At 42.9% G+C, this 16,601-nt stretch overlaps 1 protein-coding gene across 9 annotated transcripts in view; it reads left to right on the forward strand.

Moving 5' to 3' along the window:
• Positions 1 to 16,601, forward strand: part of KMT2C (lysine methyltransferase 2C) — a 448,529-nt gene that overhangs the window by 302,076 nt on the left and 129,852 nt on the right. For 7 of the 9 annotated variants that reach the window (XM_082258361.1, XM_082258363.1, XM_082258369.1 and 4 more), the window contains 2 exons: positions 4,551 to 4,655; positions 4,932 to 4,979. In XM_082258361.1, coding sequence (XP_082114487.1) covers positions 4,551 to 4,655; positions 4,932 to 4,979 — 153 coding nt within the window. The remainder of the gene's footprint in view (positions 1 to 4,550; positions 4,656 to 4,931; positions 4,980 to 16,601) is intronic. The other 2 variants (XM_082258364.1, XM_082258365.1) reach the window with 1 other exon arrangement.

Here is a 16,601-nt window from a genome sequence, read left to right on the forward strand (position 1 = left end):
GGCAGTAATTGACGCTTGGGCTTGGGTGTTTCCTCTCAGAAAAGACCAGTTGTCCCAAGGGCTGACCTAGCATCCTTCTTTACAGTTGCTGGTTTTAATGGCTTAGCTATTGAAAGCCAGCTACTGATAGAGTTTCGTCTTGATCAGTGATCCCTACAATGATAAAGGCGAGGAAATTGACCATTGTACGTCGAAAGTGTACATTTCTTGGTGTGATTCAATTGGCGCTCATCCTCTCCTTTTCTGTGGCTCAGATCTTAACCTTTCTTCAACGGTGGTTGAGCAGAAGTTGGCCTTGAGTACCATCAAGGGCCCGGTGTCTCCCTTGGCAATCTTCTTTCAGCGACCCTTAGCCACGCACTCTTTAGTTCGTACCTTCATTCAGGGGGGTTTGACATGTGGCTCCACCTGTAAGGTCACTTTTGCCGCCTTGAGATTTAAACTTGATGCTCTCGGTTCTCCAGAAACCTCCATTAGAGAATGTTCCCTTGCCAACGTTGTCCCAGAATGTGACATTCTTGGTGGCTATTACATCGGGTGTCAGAGTTGGCAGCATTATCCTGTCGTAGTCTCCATTTGGTGGTCCTTAGCGATAAGGTGTTTCTTCGTCCCTGTCCACCGTTCCTACCTAAGGTTGTCCCAGACTTTCATTAGAATGAGGAGATTGTCTTGCCTTCCTAGTGTCCCAAGCCTGCTCATCCCAAGGAATTTGCTTTGCATACCTTGGATGTGGTTTGTGCGATTGAAGTGTATCTGGCAGCTACAGAGTCCTTTTCGGAGGTCAAACTCGCTCTTTGTGGTCACACAAGGACTAAGAAAGGGGTGGCTGCTTCTTCTGCTACCATCTCTAGATGGATAAGACAGACGGTGACTCAGGCCTATTTTATTAAAGATTAGGTTTCTCCTTTCCCTGTCACGGCGCATTCTATTCAGGCTCTGAGTACTTTTTGGGCCTTCTGTCATCAAGCGTCAGTTTCTCAAGTTTGCAAGGCGGCCACTTAGTCCTCAGTGCATGCTTTCACCAAATTCTACAAAGAAGAAACTTTGGCATCTGCGGATGCTTCTTTTGGACGCAAGGGTTTGCAGGCTGCCATTTTAAGCTGGGTTGTTCCTTTTAGGGGTGTTTTTTCTTTAAATTTTAGAGCAGAGATGGGGGATTATATAGCAGCTAAAGAGGGCCCATGGGCTTAGCCAAGTGTTTTTTGTTCTTCCTAGTCCCCTATAGTCAGTCATGATTAATGGAGCACTGTGTCAGTTGATGAACTCAGAGAAATTAATTTTACGGTGAGTGTAAAAAAAAAATCCAATTTTTAACGTCAAATTTCGATTTCATTTTAGTCTGTCTTGTGACTAAAATGCTATTTGAGTTTTAGTCAACTGAACTAATTTTTCTTGACTAAAATATAATCGATTTAGTTGAATTGTAACGCATTATTTAAGCATTTCTCTAGAACTGCCAAACTCATTATACTCCTAGAGTAAAAATCCAATACCATATTATTATTTATGTTAAGGTTTGAACATGCACTACAGACACAGATTTAGGGTTTGAACACACTATAAGAAAATCAGGCAAAAGTTTCGTCCAAAGAATTTTCGTATAGTGTGCATAACTTTCTACAGTCGATTCTGAATTTTTGTATGAAAATTGTCAAAGGGACAAACTCCAAAATTTTTCTTGTACGGGAAAAAAAAAAACTAACGATTTTCGTTTAATGTGTACTGTTTTCGTATGATTTTTGTACAAGAAAAATCTGAAAAGAAAGACTGCGCATGATCAAAAACAGTAAACCAAAAAAAAAAAATTGTTGTACGAGAGTTTCTGTACGAACTTTTGTTCATAGTCTCCGATTTGCTGTGAAACAATGAGGCAAATCAGACGACCGTTTGCCCGATTTACTTATAGTGTGTACTAGGGATAGACCGATATGGTTTTTTCAGGGCCGATACCAATATTTTGGTCACAATGTATTGGTATCGGCCAATATGGGCCGATATTTTGAACATTTAAAGGTTTAAAAAATAGACAATTTTTGACACAAATCTGGTACCGAGCGTGTTAATTTTTGTTTAATGCTTAATGGCTGGCTTGCTGGCACCCTGTGGTGGCTGTCTAGCACCCTGTGGTGGGTGGCTGGCTGTCTGGCACCCTGTGGTGGGTGGCTGGCTGTCTGGCACCCTGTGGTGGGTGGCTGGCTGTTGTCTGGCAGCCTGTGGTGGGTGGGTGGCTGGCTGTCTGGCACCCTGTGGTGGGTGGCTGGCTTGCTGGCACCCTGTGGTGGGTGTGTGTCTGGCTGCTACCCTGTGGTGGGTGGGTGGCTGGCTGGCACCCTTTGGTGGGTGGGTGGCTGGCTGGCACCCTTTGGTGGGTGGGTGGCTGGCTGGCACCCTGTGGTGGGTGGCTGGCTGTCTGGCTCCCTGTGTCGGGTGGGTGGGTGGCTGGCTCCCTGTGGTGAGTGGGTGGCTGGTACAGGGCTTGTGGGTGGGTGGCTGGCTGGTACAGTGCCTGTGGGTGGCTGGCTGGTACAGTGCTTGTGACTGGCAGGTGCAGGGCCGGTGGTTGGGTGGCTGGCTGGCTTGCTGGTATAGTGCCTGTGGCTGGCTGGCTGGCTGGTACAGGGCCTGTGGATGTGGGTGGCTGGCTGGCACCGGGCTGTTGTGGGTGGGTGTATGGCTGTGATACACTCCTGCGAGACTAGTCCCGACTCCAGACGAAGCTGTCCAAGGCGAGGGAGGCAACCTAAGAAGGACGTCACAAAAATATCGGCCAGTTCCGGGGGTGATACCGATATATCAGGGAAAGTGCATATCGGCCCCCAATATATTGGCCTTTCCATAGTGTGTACCCCACTTTAAGCCGTTGTGATATATAACGTCTTTAAAAATAAAACCACGTTTCATAAACAAAAATATTGCTTTTCTAAAAAAAATTAAAAAAAAATTTATGGGGAAAAAAAAGTGGACTTTATTGGCTGTAATGCCATTGCACATATTAGCTGAATATTTTATCAATATTAACCACTTGCCTACCGGGCACTTTCACCCCCTTCCTACCCAGGCCAATTTTCAGCTTTCAGCGCTCTCACGCTTTGAATGACAATTGTGCGGTCATGCTACACTGCACCCATATGAAATTTTTATCATTTTTTTCACACAAATAGAGCTTTCTTTTGGTGGTATTTAATCATCTCTGGGTTTTTTATTTCTTACAAAAAAAAAGAAAAAAGACAGAACATTTTGAAAAAATTAAAAGTTTTTCTTATTTTCTGCGAGTAAATTTTGAAAATAAATACATTTTTCTCCTTCACTGATGTGCGCTGATGAGGCGGCACTGATGGGCACTGATAGGCTGCACTGATGGGCATGATGAGGTGGCACTTATGGGCACTGATGAGGTGGCACTGATGAGGAGGTACTAATATGCCGCACTGCTGGACACTGAGAGGCGGCGCTGCTGGACACTGAGAGGCGGCGCTGCTGGACACTGAGAGGCGGCGCTGCTGGACACTGAGAGGCGGCGCTGCTGGACACTGAGAGGCGGCGCTGCTGGACACTGAGAGGCGGCGCTGCTGGACACTGAGAGGCGGCGCTGCTGGACACTGAGAGGCGGCGCTGCTGGACACTGAGAGGCGGCGCTGCTGGACACTGAGAGGCGGCGCTGCTGGACACTGAGAGGCGGCGCTGCTGGACACTGAGAGGCGGCGCTGCTGGACACTGAGAGGCGGCGCTGCTGGACACTGAGAGGCGGCGCTGCTGGACACTGAGAGGCGGCGCTGCTGGACACTGAGAGGCGGCGCTGCTGGACACTGAGAGGCGGCGCTGCTGGACACTGAGAGGCGGCACTGCTGGACACTGATGGGTGGCACCATCAGTGCCCACACTCAGTGCCCATAGTGCTGCTAGTCAGTGCCCATCAGTGTCTAGATGAGCAGGCACTGATGGGCACTAACTGGCAGCACTATGGGCACTGATGGGGGCACTGATGTGGGCACTGATGGTGGGCACTTGTGTTATTTTATTTACCTCTTTTGTAATCAGGGCACTGGTGATCAGATTGGCGACACAGATTTTCCCCGATGCGCGCTCGCGGGAGCACGCAGGGAGCCTGTTACTGGGAGGCCGTTTAAAGACGGCCTCCTGGAAATTAGAGCCCGCGCTGTAGCCGTCTTTCGGCTATAGTGCGGGCCGGAAGTAGTTAAGGGGGAAAAGACACTTTTTCTTAAATACTTCTTTCAGCTGCTTAGTAGATACCCAATACTTATTCTTATGTGGTAGTGTAGTGTTAATTTTGACATCAAATTTCAATTTAGTCTTAGTCATAGTCTTTTGACTAAAATGCCATTTTAGTTTAAGTTGTTTTTTAGTTGTATTTCGGCAACAAAAATATTTTAGTCTAATTAAACACTGGTTACAAGTATAATTCTTTTATCCTAAAAATATAACTGTGAAAAACATGAAATCTGTGTGTTGTGCTAATAATGAAAATAGTTTTTGTAGCATTCCTATAAGCGTTGTGTTTGGACATCTTTTCTGCTCTGTTATTCTCGAAGGTTGTTCTCAGGATCCTCTAGCAGATTTGTCTGAAGTTTTGAACACAGATGATGACCTTTTCGGTATTATTTCTGATGCTCTTTCGAAAACATCAACTCAGACTGGTAAGTTTTTCTGCATCCTTTTCGCTTTTATTAATGGTCTCCCCCAGTGTTTCCTATTACTTCTCACTACTCGAGTTCCTAAGTAAACATGTTTGGTTTCAGCTGTTATTTATCTTACAATATGTTGTATAATTTGCTGCTTTTTTTTTTTTTTTCTTTACTTTGGACACATTTTAAGCATGTTGCCTGACAAATTCACCTCCACCCTTTCTTTATTATCACATCCTCTTTTTCTTTATTATAATCATTCATTTTATCTGGTTTTGGGTTCTGTAGGTCTTGATTTATGCCCTTTCCAGGTTGAAAATTCATCTTCTCCTTTTGGTAAGATAGACAAAGTAAATCCTGCTTCCTTCTTGCTAGACATCTAGTAGCTCTCTGTCTGCTAGCCTTCTGTATGCATGAATTACTCTTTACTGCTTTTGTGTCTTGTCATTGTTGCGTGTTTCTCATTGGTAATAGAAAACTTTGCTTTCTATTTAGGAAGGAACGGTTTGTGCTTTTTTTTTTTTTTTTTTTTTTTTTTTTTTAGTCCAGCACCTGGAGTTAGGTTTAGGACAGCATTTGGCCAATAGAAGCTTTCTCTATGAACCTCAAAGCGATATTAAACTCAAACCCAAAAAATGCAATATATTGCAACTTACCAATCATTAAATTTGTTTTCTTTTTGTATGCTTTTTCTTGTTTTCACCTGGCCAGTAACACACCACCTGTGTTAGAGTGCCCCCACTCTAGAAGAGTGAGCAGAGGGGGCACTTTTGGACAGCAGTATTGACAGTCTAGGGGAAATGCACTAGCAGATTTAAATACACTATCAAACTAAAGCCTAACTCCAGTGCAGTATATTGCAGTTACACAAGCAATTACAGCAAAATGTTTTTCTGTTTTGGAATAAGGGTTTTTCATTTAGAAATAAAAGTTGATCATTCTAAGCACCCCTGTCAGTATTAAATGGTTTGTCTAACTGTAACATTTGAAGCAAAGCTTGTTTTGTTGAAAAACAATGGACTTACTACCTGGTTCACCAGATGAAAAGAAAGATAGCCTCAAAGAGAAAATGAATGCAGCCATCACATATAAGAATTTGTAAGCTGCAATATAATGTTTGCATCTGGATTTATTACTGCTTTAATACACAATTCTACCTACTCTTTTTGGATATATGTATTTGAAGACTTTTTTTCTTTTGTTTTCATGAACATTTTTCTTCTTGCTTTGTAAAATGAAATTGGTAGTCAATTTAAAAAAATACATAAATGTAATATTTTTCAGTTTACCAGTTCTTAGATCTGATGGCTGCATTTGTTTATTTTTTTTTAATTATTTTTTAATTTTTAGGCTTTGTTTCTCTATTTTCGCCAGGTGATCTGGCCAGTAAGTCTGTTTTTTTTGTTTTTTTTTAATTCTTTTAACCACTTCAGCTCCAGAAGGTTTTACACCCTTAAAGACCAGGCCATTTTTTGCAATACGGCACTGCGTTGGTTTAAGTGACAATTGCGCAGTTGTGCGACACTGTACCCAAATAAAGTTGATGTCTTTTTTTTTTCACAGATTGAGTTTTCTTTTGGGTGGTATTTGATCACCTCTGCGGTTTTTATTTTTTGTGCTATAAACAAAAAAAGAGCGACAATTTTGAAAAAAAAAAAAAAAACAATTTTTTTTTACTTTCTGCTATAAAACATTCCCATTTAAGAAAATCAAATGTTTTCATTAATTTAGGCCAATATGTATTCTGCTACTTATTTTTGGTTAAAAAAAATCCTAATAAGTGTGTTTTGATTGGTTTGTAAAAAAGTTATAGCATCTACAAACTATGGGATACATTTGTGGACATTTTATTTTTACTAGTAATGGCAGCTATCAGCAATTTTTAGCAGGATTGCGACATTGTGGCGGACAAACCTGACTCTAAGTGACACTTTCTGGAGACCAGTGACACCAATACAGTGATCAGTGCTAACAAAAAAAAAAAAAAGTTCTGTTACTGTATAAATTACACTGGCAGGGAAGGGGTTAACACCAGGGGTAATCAAGGGGTAAAGTGTTACTAAACCCAGGATCCTTCATTCACTATATCTAGTCTCCTACAGTACACAGAACATGGAAATGCAATTATTTTAGTAAATATAAACTGATACCTTTTCTCATTAGCTGTATATAGCAATTAGCGCAATCTTGTGACTTGTATCAGTGAGGGCTGGTAGTTTGTAGGAGGAGTTTTTATTTCTCCTAGGATTGTCCTATCAGGCTTCGAGACCCTTCTATGTGTGAACATGTCTGGACAGTGCGGTTTGTCCCTGTGCTGATCATCAATCAAGATGTGACATCCCACCCACTGTGTTCCTTTTTTATTTACTGGACATGGAGGAGAAGGGAGGGACTGGGCTGTCATTTAGGATATGTATACACGCCCAAATATGTCATGTTAATTCCATGTGACCTGTATAGCTCAGCTTAAACCAGGAAGTGTCCTCTGAGCAATAAGGACAAAACTGAGCATGTGCAGCTGAAGTACACTTAATGTGCTTATCTGGACTTGTCCAGAGTGAACTTGCAGGAGGAGGAGGAGGATCTGTGCATACAGGATCACACAGCCTTTTTACAAAATGCAGAGGATAAATCACTTAAGTTACACAGTGAGTATAACAAGCATGCTATTCTGCTTCTATAGACAGATTTTACTGTTGTGGGTTTAGGAACACTTTAAGTGTGCTCCTAGGGAGTGCTTTCTAACTGTGGGGGGAGTGGATGCACTAGAGGAAAAGAGAGATCTGTGTTTCAGCTGAAACACAAGATGAATCTCTCTCTCACTTCCTGACAGAACAGCATTCTGCCTTGTGTACATAAGCAGACCGCCATTCTGTCATTCCGCCGAAGGATCGGCGGGTCCGACATCTCATGCACAAAGTCACATACATGTGGTCCAGAAGTGCTTAACAGGCCAAGCAGTCCTTTAAACGTGGCAGTTAGAGGGTTCAGTCAAACAATTTAACACTGACAGGGTTGCTCAATAGTTAGGTTTTACATAAATTAATAAAATCTTTCTTGCAAATTAAAAAAAAACTGTTGCTGTAACATATTAAAGTACTAACTGGAATTCAGCTTTAACTGCTTCCCGCCTGGTCTAGTGTGAAACGACGGCCGGTTGGAAGCCCTATTACCCTGGGTGGATGTCCTATGATGTCCTCCCAGGATCTTGCCTCACATAGCCCCCTGGGCTGAGCTCCGACGCAATCTGTCACCCGCTGTGTCCACCGAACACAGTGGATGATTGATCAGTGTACCAGCCCACTACTGAGAGACCATGTGATCCCTGTGATTAATCACAGTAGATCAGATGACAATTGTACACAATGAATCGCTTTGATTCATGCCATTCATTGTGTACGATTGTGTTGAACTCTGTGATTGATCACAGTGATCACATGGTACAGACAGGGCCAATCAATCACAGCCTATCCGTACCATGTGATTAGCTACTACTCACAACTAGATATGGGCTCAGGAGTGTTCAAGATCCTATTCCCAACCCACCTGCCCCATCCCTCCAGGAAGCCGACACTGCACATGGCTAATCACAGGCATTAAGACTTTACTCGGTCTATGCAGCTGGGGTGCAGTGTATAGTGTCCGCTTCCTGGCGGTATCGGGCAGGTGGGTTGGGACTAGGATCCTGAACACGCCTGAGCCCATCTCTAATCACAACAGTATACGCTGAATAAATATTTAATTCAGTAAAAATGGTTGTTTATAACAGTAATATTACGTGTGTAAAGAGAGAAAAAATCATGATCACTTCTCCAGAGTAGTACAGTGTTACAATGGTAACACTACTATTCTGGTCACAGAATGTAAAAAAAAAAAAAAAGGAAAAAAGTTTTCACCAGTCCTTGATTACTGCCACACTAGTTATTTAATGACGTTGTACTGACAGTATGTATAAAAATAAAAAATTGTGGTAAAAACATTTTTTTTTTTAATTTAATTTCTTTATTTTCCGGAAAAAAAAAAAAGACAAAAAATTGTAATTTCAAAAAACTCGGCATGCCTTTTACTCAACACCTTTGACTGTCTACTTTCCAAAAAGTCGTCATTTGGAGGATTTGGATGAGATAGGCAGTCAGTATATCAGGATTGATCGTTTTTCAGAATAATATACACTGATTTGGGTTATTTTCACCAAAGAATTGTAGCAAAATACATTTCGTTCATTGACGGACACAGCGCTCCTTAAATCATAACTACTTGGTTATATTGCTTCCTCCAGGAGTAGGGCTAGGCAGAACAAAAAACACCTGGCAACGCCCATGGGCCATCCTTAGCTTATATATAACCCCCCCTCTCTGGTCTAGGTAATTAGTTTTAATCTGTCTAGTCAGGAGTAAGGACATAGGCTCTCTGCTGGGATCTTCTTGATCCTAGCAATTTTTTCTCCTTCGCCATCTTTTTTTTTTCTCTTGGGAGCTCTACAATCAACTGCCGGCTGGGCGGGGGGCTGGATAATCTAGATCCAATGGTCCCCCTCAGCCAGCGAGTGCATGCAGACCCCAGCTATGCACTAGGTCAGCCTCCACATAGCCTCATGGACATAGGCTGGGCCGTGAGTTAAACGTCTTGCAGGGTTTGCATATTCCCGGGCGTGGGTCCCTTGGCTCACAGCTCCCCTACTTCGGTGGCAAGGAGTTCTGTCTGAAGCAATACCTGCACCATGAAAGGGTAAGTACAGTCCCCCCTCTCCCCTTTTGGCGTTTTTTTTTAGGTTGGACATGGGTAACCTTCAGGGACGGTCCCTCCTCCCATCCTGAAATCCCTCATTGAGCTGGGCTTCACCCACTCCCTTTGCCCCCTGTCCAGAACTGGAGTCTGGTGGGCGTCCCAAAGCAGAGGGCACAGGAAAGATTCTGGCAGCATGCTTCCGTGTCTTGAACTGCCAGCAGCCATGTTGGCGAAGTCTGATGACGTCATTGGCCATGTTTGTGTAGCCGGTGGCCATGTTTGTGTAGCCCGATGATGTCAGGGGGGCCATTTCCCCTTAGTCTGGGACACACTGGAGACGACTGAAGCCTCGTGGGGATTCCAGAGCTTCTCCTCCTATGCCTGGGACATATGCAAAGGGATGGCGTCCATGGTGTTGCTGGGTCCAAATTTTTGGCACTCCCCTGGTGAGTCTTTTGGGGTCCCTGTTATCTCTCTCTCTCTGCTGATAGGTACCCTGAGCTTTGGGGGGATCCTTTTAGTGATTCTGAACCAGATGCTGCCGTGGACGCGGTCCGCCCAGGGGGGCTTAATATCACACCCCAGATCAATCCGATAGTGAGGATGATTCCTCCCATCGTCACAGCAGCAAATGAAGAGTGCTGGTGGTAGACGCACTTATCACTGCAGTGCGGGAGACTTTAAAAATGGAGGATGCGGCTGATGTAGCCACAGATGTGGCTGTGTTGTTTGGTACCCATAAGTCACCTCACACTCCAAAGGTGTTTCATTATGTGCCTTATTCTGACAGGTTTCCCTTTAAGGAATGTGAACAAACAAAAATTACCGTTTGTGGTCCACAATCGTTTTGCCGTACGTTAAACTTTTGAGGATTCACTTTTAAAGAAGTGGACTAGTCTACCAGTGGTGGACCTTCCTGTTTCCAGAATGAATAAAGCAACCATGATCCTAGTAGAAGAATCCCCGATCTTTAAGGACCCGGCTGAAAAGAAAGTGGAGGCTGTGGCACGCAGCATGTTTACTATGGCTGGTTCGGCATTGCTGCTAGTCTTTGCCTAAGCCCTGGTGGTGTCTCAGACCCTTACTGAATGGGCCATGCTTTTGTGCCAGGGCCTGGATGGGGTGATCAGGTCCCTGCTGCTTATGTTGATTTAGCAGACCAGTTGGTCCATGGGCTGCAGTTTTTGTGATGCAGCTTTGGATACAGCTCCTGTGCTGTCCAAACTTTTTGTTTCAGCGGTGGTAATTAGGCGCGTGCTGTGGCTTAAGAATTGGTCAGCAGACCAAGTCTCTAAGAAAGCTCTCATTGCTCTGCCCTTTCAAGGTGATCACCTCTTTGGGTCTATCCTGGATGACATCATTAAGGGTATCACGGGTGGGAAGAGTACCTTCCTTCCACAATCCAGGAAAGGGAAGGATCCTCGTCGCCGACAGGGGCCCTCCTTCACAGCACATAGAAAATTATTTTATGTTTCTGGTTTCTGGGACGGAGAATAAGGGAAATGGATCTTTCCAATCTTCCCCGTGAGGTTCCAAGCAACCTTGGTCTGGTAAGCCTAGAGCTAGCTTCTCCGGACTCGCAGACAAGACCCCTTCAGCATGAAGGTCTGCCCTTACCCATTATTGGGGTGGGGGACATCTTCGCTGGTTTCCGGCACCATGGACGACTTTGGTGAGCATCAAGGAGATCCACAAAATCCTGCAAAAGTTCAGGTGATGTCCGAACTACCTAAGGTTCTCCCTATTCCTATACAGAGAATTGATTTACCTAGGTCTGATTTTAATTCTGACCAAGGTGGTCCTTCCTCTGGACAAATTTCAGGAACCACAGGCCGTGGTTTACCAGCTGCTGTCACACAGACAGTTCTCTCTCCCGATTTGCATACAGGTTCTGGGTCTGGTGGTATCCACTTTCAAGACAGTTCTTGGCATGATCAAGGGTTCCTCTGGCAGACGCCGTCCAAGCGCCTTGGTAAGGCCAGCATCATCCTTGGCTCAGGCTTCTTCCGCAGTCCCTGCGAGGAATCAAGATTGAGGATCTTCCAATCATCCTGGTGGCTGTAAAGTCCCTTGGGGTGCTTCCTCTCAGAGAAGACCAGTTGTCCCAAGGGCTAATCTACCATCCTGCTTTACAGTCGCTGGTTTTAATGGCTTAGCTATTGAAAGCCAGGTACTGAGGGATAGAGGTTTGTCCGGATCAGTGATCCCTACTATGGTGAAGGTGAGGAAGTCATCTGCCAGCAAGATATACCATTGTACGCGGAAAGCGTACATTTCTTAGTGTGAGTCGATTGGCGCTCATCCTCGATCCTTTTCTGTGGCTCAGATCTTAACCTTTCTTCAACGGGGCATTGAGCAGAAGTTGGCCTTGAGTACCATCAAGGGCCAGGTGTCTGTCTTGGCAATCTTCTTTTAGCAGTCCCTAGCCAAGCACTCTTTAGTTCGTATCTTGATTCAGGAAGTGGCTCCACCTGTACGGTCTCTTTTGCCACCATGGGATTTGAATTTAGTGCTTTTGATTCTCCAAAAACCTCCATTTGACAATATTCGGGAGATTCCCTTGCCTACAGTATCCCAGAAGGTGGCATTCTTGGTGGCTATTACCTTGGACCACAGGATATTAGAGTTGGCGGCATTATCCTATTGCAGTCCCTATGTGGTAGTCCATAGGGATAAAGTGGTTCTTCGTCCCTGTGCATTCCTGCCCAACGTTGTCTCTGATTTCCATTTGAATGAGGACATTGTGTTGCCTTCCTTGTGTCCCAACCTGAATCATCCCAAGGAATTTTTGCTTTGCATACCTTGGGTGTGGTTCGTGCGAATCGGGTATGTCTGGCAGCTACTGAGTCTTTTTGTAGGTCAGACTCAGGACAAAGAAAAGGGCAGGCCGCTTCTTCGGCTACCATCTCCAGAAGGATTAGACAGACGGTGACTGGGGCCTATTCCAATAAAGGTCAGGATTCCATCTTTCCGTCATGGCGCATTCTACTCAGGCGCTAAATTGCTTCCTGGGCCTTCCGTCAGGCTTCAATATTGCATGTTTGCAAGGCGGCCACTTGGTCGTCCGTGCATACCTTCACAAAATTCTATAAGGTAGATACTTTGGCATCTGCGGATGCTTCTTTTGGCCACAAAGTTTTGCAGGCTGCTGTTTAAGAGGGGCTGTTCCCTCTTGAGGGGTGTTTTTTTCTTTAAACCTTTATTTTTCAGACGGGGCTCCGGTGACCTGGTTAAGGCTCCTTTGTCCTGGTTAAGGGCACTTATGTTTAGCCTTAGGTTATTTTCCCCACCCCTCATTTTCCTTTTGGCACTGCTTCTGGACATTCCACTAGTAATGATTTATGGAGCTCTGTGTCCGTCGATGAACTCAGAGAAATGGATTTTATGGTAAGTACAAAAACCCAATTTTGTTTTTGTATTTTATCTTGTAAGTGATCGCATAGTTTTGTTTCTTAGCTGTATAATGAGCTTAGAGAGTTGCTGTGGCAGCAGCAGCTTTAATGGAGCACAGACACAGCAGGGACAGAAATACACTTTGACAGCTGGGCAGGGGGCGTGTCTGCAGAAGGCAGAGCGACAGCAGTACACTGATCCTTCCTGTGGAGAGCTGTGCAGGAAGGTGTGTCAGCACCAGTCTCGCCACTGGACTACAGGCAGGCTGTGTTCCCAAGTAGAATGCCAAAAAGCAAACTAACCATGCTGGGTTGGATGTTCTTTCATGCCCTGCTATGATCAGTTTGAAATTGGTAAGCAGAGGGACTGGCAGTATTGCAAGGTATTTCAGAAAGCAAAGAGACCAGGATCATTTTTTTACAGACACACATTACATTATTGACAGGCCTCTAAACATTGTCTAAAAACGGTTTGAGTTCCTGAAATGTAAATTGGCTGATCTTGTAATCAGACACACAGAAATTATTATGCTTTCAATGTGTCATTAGGAGACTTACTGTTTCTGTATCATTTGCCCAACACATGCAACTTTAACATGCTTTAATATGCTGAGAATGCTCAGTTGTCACATGTGCTATGAGCAGACTTGTATAAAGTACTCGAAATTTCTACTTGAGTAAAAGTACAAGTGCTCGATCAAAAAATTACTAGAGTAGAAGTGGAAGTGCTCGCAGAAAAAGTTACTTAAGTAGAAGTACTAAAGTATTCAACATTTTTTTTACTTAAGTATTGCAAGTAGTTTTTTCAAAAAATTTGCTACTTAAGTACTAAAAGTAAAAAGTACCAGTAGTTTTGAAAAAAAATTTCTACTCAAGTACTGAAAGTAGAAGTACAAGTACTGTGTTATGTAGTTATTAAAGAAAGAAGTCAAAAGTATGAACATATTGTTTTTATTATTTCAAATGATTTATTCAAATGATTAACCTGTGTTTGTTAGTAGTTTCTTGATGCACTTTAAGCGCTGTAGCACCATTTATTTGTTTGTTTCATATTTTCTTTTTATTGGAAAGATTTGGTATAGCAGCTTTTATTATACACAGCCTTTATTTTCGTATGCGCTGATTTACAAATGACATTATACACATTTTTTTGAGCTTTATGCAACCTGCCATCTACTGTTCTGGCAGTGGTAATTTTTTTAAAAGTAACGAGTAACTATGCAGCACAAAAAAAAAATACTTGAGTAGAAGTATCGAAATCATCGAACAAATGTAGTGAAGTAAAAGTAGAAGTAGGAGAAAAAAATTCTACTCTAGGAAAGTACAGATACCGCATTTCGGTACTTAAGTACAGTACTTAAGTAGTTCTACTTCGTTACTATACATCTCTGGCTATGAGTAGTGAACATTCTGAATGGATAAACAACTTTTTCTCAAAGTGATTGGTGCTGGCCTAAGATTTATTTAGGCCCTGCTCACAAATAAGCGATTTTCTGTTTGAAGCTTGCAGCTCTAAAACACTCAGCAACCCAAATCCCATTCATTTCAATTGCCCCTGTTCACATCTGAGCTTTCTGTTGCCTGAAGCAAAATGCCTGTCACTCAGAAAAGTACATGAGCTGCTTTTTAGCAGATTAAAAAAGTTTTTGGCCTCATAGACTTTAATAGAAACGCCTGACTTGAGCATTTTATGAGTGTTTTCTGCTTAAATAGCAGCTCTAAACCCCTAATTTCCCCTCCCTCTAGTGCTTTCTATTAGCTGAACAAAAAGGCCAAAAGCTGTAAAACACTTTAATATAATTTTAAAATGCTTGTAAAAAGGTGCAAAAACGCTGTGTAAAAAGCCCAAAAAATTGCTAGTAAATCGCTGTGCTCAGGTTTGCATGGAGCCTCAAGGAAACAGTGGTTAAATGCAAGTACCTGTGTCTTAGGGTTCATTTCTGTGTTCCCTTGGATCCTGAGCCCAGGCTGTAAATTGGTCTTTGACTTTGAAGTTTAAAGTGACAGGAAAGCTGATTGTAATCTGAGTGGAGGGAATGGACACATCTCCCTTTGCACAGTCTGATAGGGAAACATGCACAACAAATGCTATCAATCCCCTTATGTGTAATGGAGGAGACGGGTCATCTCCCGAGACTTTTTGGTATCGAGGACTTTTTGGTATCGAGACTTTGTGGTATATTGGCATGACATGTCAGAATTGTGTCATGCAGATAGCAGATGAATAACAGGGGAGACAGAAATCACACTGGGTGCTTTGTACTGAGGTATGTACAGCAGAAGGATATGCTTTCTTCATTTATCATTTCTGAGGTTTACAACCACATTAACATTCAGGTTATACTGCTGTCTTCCGGAGTTTGGGACAAACAAAACAAATTAAGTCAAACAAAAAAATTATGCCAACCACATATAACCCTGCCTTCAATCATCATGCTTTAGGTTGGACGCTTTTTCCTCAGTTGTGCAAAAAAAATCAGATTTTTGCAAGCCTTTCTACTGTTTGTTTTTTTTTTTGTATTTTTCTTCAAGATACTGTGTACACTGTAGATATTTTTTCTTTGGTTACTTTAAGGTTTTAGGGCCCATTCACACTGTGCAGTAACCTGCGTTTTTCTTCATGGGGGAATGACCTAAAAAACTGTTGTTTTCTGTTATGTTTAGACCAGAACGTTCCAGAGAAGTGTGATCTTATGCAACATGGTTGCATAATATCGCACCTTTCTGCATGGTCCCACATGTCACTGCTCAGCAAAAGCAGCATACTGCTCTGCTATGCATTGACATGAATAAAGTGTCCCCTTGTACACTTCATAAAAGTTCTGTTTGAAAATAAAGGTGGGGGGTAGTGAAAATACGCACATCACACTGCCCCTGGCATGCATCTCTGCAACACAAAATGCAGAATGGGCAGCAGCAGTTTGGGCTGCAGGGCAGTGTGATTGGGCTCTTATCCATGCTGTGAAATGCAGGAAATTAATGCTGCGCTATGGTGAAATAGTGGTGAAATGAACAACTCAAAATGCTGCTGTGCAAAAATCGAATGCAATTTTCAAAAAGTGACAGTGCAAGTATAACAGCGCAAAAAGGTTGTGACTCATAATATATAAATAATTAAAAATAGAAACAAAATCATAAATTAGATATTTGTGCGGTGCAATCTGTGCAATTAACCAATCATATATATATATATATATATATATATATATATATATATATATATATATATATATATATATATATTACCATAAATACATATAAAACTAGTGAACAATAAATAAATATAACGTGAAAAAGTTCCATATATAATTTCATAAAAGTTCATAAAAATACTTCAAGTAGCCAGTGAAAGAAAATCCCAAAAAAGTGTTGAGAAATCCGTGCAGAATCATGCCAGCAATGTGATGTGTTATTGTGAAGCTCCACTCCCATAGGATGTTCCACTTACCAGACCCAATGGACCCCTAGACAGTAATGTGTAAGGGTCATTCAAGCATAGTCCGGTAGGGAAGCCTTAGGATATCCTTTGAGGGCTGCTGTAGGATGTGATATACTTCCAGCGTTGTAGCTCAACCAAGTTGCAGGACCATAAAGGGAAGAAAGAGCTTGCAATAGTGTAATACTGGTAATAATGTTTATTATCAAAGGAGATGATAGTTACACTCACATTTGGAAAGATAACATCAGGCTTTGTAAATAGTGCCGGTGCGCTCGGGGCTGGCGCTTGGTCCCAGCGTGCGTTCCACTGCTCCAGAAAATGACGTCACTGCAAGCGTAGGGCCGGAAATTGCGTCAAATGATGTCACAGCAAGCGTAGGGCCGGAAATTGCATCTGAAA

This window comes from Pelophylax lessonae (genome assembly GCF_965119305.1).
Source record: "Pelophylax lessonae genome assembly, chromosome: 5".
Taxonomy (NCBI): domain Eukaryota; kingdom Metazoa; phylum Chordata; class Amphibia; order Anura; family Ranidae; genus Pelophylax; species Pelophylax lessonae.